This window comes from Gavialis gangeticus, unplaced genomic scaffold (assembly GCF_001723915.1).
Source record: "Gavialis gangeticus isolate Ggan-Ray unplaced genomic scaffold, GavGan_comp1, whole genome shotgun sequence".
NCBI classification, from domain to species: domain Eukaryota; kingdom Metazoa; phylum Chordata; order Crocodylia; family Gavialidae; genus Gavialis; species Gavialis gangeticus.
Genome location: NW_017729028.1, coordinates 28,125,412 through 28,132,204, shown reverse-complemented (window position 1 = coordinate 28,132,204; position 6,793 = coordinate 28,125,412). Strand labels below are relative to the sequence as shown.

The 6,793-nt window shown below is 60.6% G+C and overlaps 1 protein-coding gene across 1 annotated transcript in view; it reads right to left on the bottom strand.

Annotated features, from left to right (window-relative positions):
• The window catches only part of IFT172 (intraflagellar transport 172), a 79,348-nt gene that overhangs the window by 18,027 nt on the left and 54,528 nt on the right, over window positions 1-6,793 (bottom strand). Inside the window, exons 22-33 of the mRNA XM_019520680.1 lie at window positions 6,054-6,302; window positions 5,602-5,680; window positions 5,277-5,397; window positions 4,394-4,538; window positions 4,232-4,321; window positions 3,835-3,932; window positions 3,053-3,188; window positions 1,795-1,911; window positions 1,354-1,496; window positions 853-946; window positions 598-662; window positions 289-469 (exon numbers count right to left, since the gene is read on the bottom strand). Coding sequence (XP_019376225.1) covers window positions 289-469; window positions 598-662; window positions 853-946; window positions 1,354-1,496; window positions 1,795-1,911; window positions 3,053-3,188; window positions 3,835-3,932; window positions 4,232-4,321; window positions 4,394-4,538; window positions 5,277-5,397; window positions 5,602-5,680; window positions 6,054-6,302 — 1,518 coding nt within the window. The remainder of the gene's footprint in view (window positions 1-288; window positions 470-597; window positions 663-852; window positions 947-1,353; window positions 1,497-1,794; window positions 1,912-3,052; window positions 3,189-3,834; window positions 3,933-4,231; window positions 4,322-4,393; window positions 4,539-5,276; window positions 5,398-5,601; window positions 5,681-6,053; window positions 6,303-6,793) is intronic.

Sequence of the window (6,793 nt, the reverse complement as noted above, 5' to 3'; positions counted from 1 at the left end):
CCTAAGCCTAGTGCTGCCACCTCCCTCCTTGCACCACTGTCTCTGGCCAGCTTCCGCCCCCTCCAAAACAGGCTGCAGGGCAGAGGCACTTACAGGTCAGAGCTCTGGGAGTGGAAGGGGGTGCTGATGGGAAGACCCACATAGGGGGCAGGATGCTGAACTCCAAGTGGATTGGGGACTGGGGGCTTGGGGCTGGGCTCCTCTCCCCCTCCCCCACACACTGCTCACATTCCCTCCCAGGCATCTGGCTCTGTGTGAAGGGGAGGAGCCTCCCCAGCCCAGGCCCACCTTGTAGTATTTGATGGCTAGCTCCAGGCGCTGGGCTCGCAGAAGGAAGGCCTCTGCCCGTGGAAACTCCTTCTGCTCAAAGGCACAGCGGGCCTGCCCCACCAGCACGTCAGCCACGCTCTCGGGGTCATGTGCCTCAGCCACACGCTGTGCTGCATCCCAGTTCTGGTTATGGACATACCTGGGGACACCCGGGAGAAATGCTAACTGGGGCTGGGCAGGGGCAGAGGCAGTGGGCAGGGATCCTGTGAGCACCAGAGGCCCGGCATGCTCCGGTGCAGACTGGGTGGAGGGGAGCAGGGCACTCACATCAGCACTGCTTCTTTGGGCTTCCCGGCTTTTACAAACTCTGCCTCTGCCTCCTCGAACTTACCCTAGGGGGAAGAGGAAAGGAGCTGCCTACCCACCCACCCCACGCACCCCTGCTTCCTGACCCCCGCACCAGCCCTCTGTGCAGCATGGATGTGTCCCGCCACTGCCATGGCACCTCCTGCTCGGAGCTGGGTTCTGTGCCCAGAGCAGCACCTGCCCCCATCCTGGACCCAGTGCCCATGTGGGCCGTACCTCGTCCTCCAGAAACGTGGCATACTTGAAGTGGATCTCAGGCATCTTGTGCTTCATTGAGAGCCGGGCCAGGTCGAAGGCAAAGTCAAAGACGCTGCACAGAGAGGAAGGGGATGAAAGGGCAGCAAACTGTGTCTCTGCAGAGCAGGGGAGCGAGGAGGGCCAAGGCAGGGCATGTAGGTAGCCCAAGGGGAAGTGCATGTTATAGGAGCTGGGGGGGCAGAGCGAGGCACAGGCACTGGGCAAGTGCCACAAGGGAGCCCATGCCACACACCCCACAAGCAGCTGCTGGTGGCACCGATGGAAGCACCTGGCTTTGGCCCCAACCCCAAGCTCCTTGCTGCTCCAGAGCAAAGCAGCTGGAGGCTCCCTGCTGCCTGCTCTGTGCTCAGCCCCACCAGGAGGGAGGTGACAGGACCCATGGGTGCTGGGGCCTGCAGCCTCCATGAGTGAGGGGCATGCCTCTCCCCAGGAGGCGCATGCATGGCTGGCGTTGCTCACCCATTGTGGGCTGCATGGTCGATGGCCATTTCCAGGAGCCCAAACTTGTTAAGGAGCTTCGCAGCGGCCTCGCCCCCCAGGCTCTTGGCCCAGAGGTAGGCCACGTGCTTGTGCGAGTTGGCCCCACCGTGGGCCTTGGCCACCTGCCGATGCAAGCAGAAATGAAGGGCTGGCTGCATCCCCCTGTGCCTGGACAGAGCCTGGGCACCCACCGCTCCCCCAAGAAACCTGCCCTGAGCCATGGCTGCCTTGGTGTCTGGGGAGCTGGCAGTGAGGGCTATGGGTGCAGCACCTCTGCCGCATGGCCTGGCTGGGGGGTGGGCAGCAGAACTACGAGGCCAGGCATGCAGCGCTCCACCCTGCTCCCAGTGGCTTCCTCCGTCACTGAGACCCCCGCTGCTAGGAGCGGAGAGGACCTGCCCTCTCCCTGCTGAGCCTTACCCTGTACGCCTCTTCCCACATGTCATTCACCCGGTACATGTTCACAGCTGCTTTCCAGTCCTTGGCTTCCAGGTAGTGGTACTCGGCCTCCTGCAGGCGCCCCTCTGTCTCCAGCTCCTGCAACAGGGACAGCGTGAGCATGAGGCTGCTGGGTGAGGAGGTCACAGCCAGGAAGGGACCCTTGGGGTATGCCAGAGAGAAAGTGCAGACCCAGGAAGATGTGGGTCTGCTGTTGAACAGCCAGGGCAAGCCCTTCACAGGAGACATGTGGAAGGCAGAGCCACTCAAAAGCCACTATGCCTTGGTCCCCACAAAAATAGCAGGCTGTCCCCCAACCTAATAAGGATTATGTAGACCAAAAAGGGGAAAAGCTAAGGGTCATGATAACCGAAGAGACCACTGAAGAGCTTTTGATTCACAGAAATCATAGCAAAGCAGGGCTGGAAGGGAGCTCCACAGGTCACGTCTAGTCCAACCCCTGCCTCAGACAGGATCAGCCCTGTCCAAAGCATCCACCACAAATCCATTGTCAAACCTCTGAGTAACACAACACAGTCATCCCTGACAGTCCCAGGCATCACCCCTGCCCCAGGGAAAGCAGGGGGCTGCAGCCACCAATGTCCTGCTGCTGCAAAGGGGTTTAATATACATTCCAGAGATCCCAAGGAGAGGCCGTGCCCCTGCAACTGAGAAAGGCAACCCCCCTCCCCCTGTCTGGACCAGTCTGACCAGGGGGAAAATCCCTTCCTGCCCCCAATGCAGTGTTGGTCTAAGCCTAAGCAGAGGGGCAACACCCTTGAGCCAGGAACCTTCAGGTTTGAGTCCCAGAAGGAGCACTGGCACAGCCCAGTACCCATCCCCAGCAAAGCCCAGTTGACTCTGCATTTTAAGGATATGGAGAAACTGGACAGTCCAGTGGCAGGTGACAAATGTGACAAACTTTGCCAGAGAGGGAAGGATACAAAGTGCTGGCTTTGAACTGCAACAAAGCAGACTGAGACCAGATCCCAGGAAACAAGCCCTTGCTGGCTGAGCGGCGAGGCAGCAGTACAAGGACCTGCCCATGGCAGCAGTGGACTCTCTTTCACTGGAGGTTTTCCAGAGGAGGCTGGAACACCACTGGCAGGCATGGGCTGGGAGAAGCATCCTGCATCTGTGTAGATGACCCTCATAGGCCCCTCCAGCCCGACTCTGGTTCTGTGACCCTGGTCCCCCCCTGCTGAGGAGCCAGCGCTACCTCCTGTCCCAGGGCATTTACCTTGCCCAGGTGGAGGTGGGTGTCACTCAGCAGGTCCTTGTGGTGCTTTGCCACCAGCCGGATCATGTCTCCATACATCTTGCCCCTCTTGTACATGGTAATGGCCAGGTCAGGCTCATCCACCGCAACATATAGTCTGCAAACAGTGTAGCCCAGGCTGACGCCACTGCTCTCAGGCACAGACTGCAGCAAGCAGGGGGAAGGCTCTGCTCATAGCACTGCTGACAGTGGAAGCCCTGGTGACGGGGCCTCTCTGCAGCTCCATGCAAGGGCAAGGGCAGGGGCAGGGGCAGGGGCAGGGGCAGGTCCCCTTTCCCAGCCCTCACCAATTCCTTCCTACAGGCCTGCCAGGGTCTCCCTGTCCCCGGGCCACACCAGGGCTGGTGCCCCCAGACAAGAAAGACCCTGCCTGAATGAGCCTGATGCCTGGTCCTCAATCTGGACTGCAGCTGACCCCACACAAGAGGACAAGCCTCACCTCACACCCCCAGGCTCCGGAGCCCCACAGGGTCCAGTCTGGCTCTTGCTGCCCAGGTGTGAAGAAATGCATGAGCTAGAGACAGCCCCATCCCTCAGGTTTGCCTGGTGCAGCTGTGGGAGCTCCCGACAGGATTTGGGCAGGGCGGGTGGGGTGAGAAGCAGGGTGCCGGGTGCCCTCAGAACACTCCCTTCAGAGGAATGAGATACAACCAAGGAGGGAAGCAGGTCTGTTCGCTCTACGCCAAATCCCACGGGCAGCCACCTGAGCGCTGCTGGGGCCCATGGAGTCTGGGGACACTCACCTCTCTGCTTCCTTATACCTGCCCTGCTTCTCCATCTCCTGGGCCTGGGTGACATACAGGACTGACACGTCTTCAGGCCTCATGCACTTGGTCGCCAGCTGTCAGGATGCGCAGAAGACAGGTTCCAGCACCCTGCGCAGCCATGGCCCAGCACGCTGGGAGCTGGGACATGAGGCGAAGGCCCTCCCTCCCCTCAGCACTGGGCTGGCTTGCTGCTGCACCAGCTGGGCAGTGTGGGGCTCCACACCCACCCCTCCCCCAGGAAACGCCAGGTTGCACCAAGGCCCACCATGTGTGGGCTCAGTGAGTGAAATTGTTCAGGGGCTGGCAGCTCCCAGTAGGCTGACAGCCCAGACCCTACCACTGCCTGAGACCCAACCTCTGGCACACACCCTACCTTGTGCGCTTGCTCCCAGCGCCCTGCTTGCGTGTACATGTCGATGGCATCCTTGGTCCGGTCTCCTTTGATGTAGAGCTCCTCTGCAATCTGTGGAGAGAAGCTGTGGGGTGAGCCGTGCCAGGGCCATGGGGCAGGGGGTGGGGCTGGGAGCCAGCTCACCTGGTACTCCTGCAGAGCAGCATAGTGCAGGGCGATTCTGGGGTAGTACTTGGCTGCTGTCTGCACGTCCTGCAGGTCCAGGATGTAGATGGCCTTCTTCCACTGCCGCGCCCCGATGGCTGCCTCAATGGCCTTGATGGAGCACCTAGGGTATCCGGGACAGCTCCTCAGCACTTGGCAATTTCTGCAGCCTGACTCGGGCTCCCCTCTGCTAGCATCAGCAGCGGTGGGAACAGCATGAGCTGCCAAGAGCCAAGGATGACCCCACAGCAAGGCAGCCCTTGGCTGGGAGCCTGTGGGAGGGAGCAGGAGCCAGGGAGCAGGGACTGGTCAGGGTGGGTGAGCAGAAGGGAGGTGTTTTTCTGCTGCCTCCCCAGCCTGGCCCCCAAAGAAGGCCAGGCACCGGGACAGATACAACCCCACAGGTCTCGAAGCTCAGCCCCTCTCATAGGCTGCCAGGGAGTAAAAGGCTCCCAGCTGCATTGTGTCATGGGTGGCTATGGCTAAGAGGGTCTTTCTGAGTGCAGGGGGTAGGGTAGGGATGGGGGCCTGGGGAAGGGTTTAGCAGCTAGGGTGAAGTGCACCAGCAGAGAGAAAATCTGTTTAGAGAGAAGCTCAGAGCAAAGATAGCAAGGGGGAAGCTGTGGCAGAGTGAGGGGGAACCCAGGGTGTGGCAGCTGCAGGGTTGGAAAGGAAGGACATCAGCAGACCTGTAAATGGGGCAACCAGATGGGGCAGCACAGACAGACAGAGGAGTCCCGGCAGAGCTGTGGGGGACCCCTGGGCTGGGACAGCAGGACACCACAGGCCAGGAGCGAGGGGCCCTGGCATAGCTGTAAGCACTGTGGGGATGGCACAGCTGCCTAGCCACAGTCACCCCTACCTGGCTTCGATGTAGTGGTTGATGGCGGCATCCAGCTGCTTCTGCTGCACCAGGTGGTCTCCCCAGGCTTCCTCCAGATTCACAACCTCAGCTGGGAAGGCTGCACGTGCCAGCTCCACCGCTGTGAAGGGACACATCAGCCACCCTGTCCCCAGCTCAAGGTTGCTGAGGGACCCTGACACAGTGCTGAACATGGGGGAGTATGGGATGACGATCTGGGAGGGTGCCCCTGAGGCTTTGGAATGACAGCCAGGCCAGGGTCCATGCAGGGGCAGGGGGATGGAGGGGCTCTCACCTTAGGGGCAGAGGCAGGTCACCACTTTACCTTTCAGGAAGGCACTGCCCTTGCGGTAACACTCCAGGGCTTTCTGGGGGTTTCTGGTCTTCTCAAAGAGGTCTCCAGCCTGTGGCACATGCAGCTGTCAGTTCCCCAAGTTGCCTCCACCTCCAGCCATGTGCTCCATTGAGCCCAGGCCCAGAGCCACTCTCCCCCACCAGCCCTGCCCTGCCCAGTCCCAGAACCCCTGCACTCATGCAGCCCCAACATCAACATCTGGCCCATACCTCTCCCCCCTACCAAGCCTGGGGCTGCAACTGCCTCCCCTTGTGCCTGCTGTGTCGAGGCGGGTCCCACATTCACTTGCCCTGCCCCAGCCAAGCCCCAGCAACCTTCAGCAGGCCTGAGGCAAGTCCCCAACATCTCCTAGCAGCTGGCTGGCCGCTGCCCCCATGCTTTGTGGAGATGCCCATTGATGCTGCAGCCGGCAGGGCTCTCACCTGCTCGTACAGTTCTCTTTTGATCAGCGCCGTGGTGATGCGGTTGGTGACATCACTGTTGACCAGGAGCTCATCCCTGCTCATGGCCAGCTGTGCCGCCTTGGCCGGCAAGCCAGCCCGCAGGTACAGCCCAATGGCAGCCATGTGGTCACCCTGGTGCTGCTGCACCTCACCAGCCCTCTCCTCCTGCTGCGTCTCCAGCAGCCACTGGTAGTAGGCTTGACGCAGTTTGTCCAGCATCGGGTGCCCCTGCAGGGCAGCAGCCCCAGTTAGCACCTGCCAGGGGGGCAGCCTCCTGCCCCCTCTGCAGCTCAGGCTGGGCAGCTCCAGGCTCCTGAAAGCCTCCCTGCAGCCCCCTGAAAAAGAGCCTGCTCTCGCCTCCTGGAAGCCCCTCTGCACTCCGCCTGCTCTTGGGCCAGCCCCACGCTGCCCCAAGACAATCCTCAGCTCCCCTCCCTGCAAGCCCCACACTGCCCTCGAACTAGCCCAAGAGCTCCCAACACCAGCCCTAAGCCAGGGGCTCCCCTGTCCATGCAACTCCTGTTCCCACTGCCCCCGCATGCCTTAGACCAACACGGCTACAACCCTAAAACATAGTTTATAAAAGGCATTTGCTCCCATTTTTTATGTCTGCATCATGAAAGTAGTAAGAAAAGAGAGATGGAGAATGTAGGTAGATAATTCATTCTAACACCTTTCTTATCCAATCATAGTTTTCAATACTCAGGAAAAATGTCCAC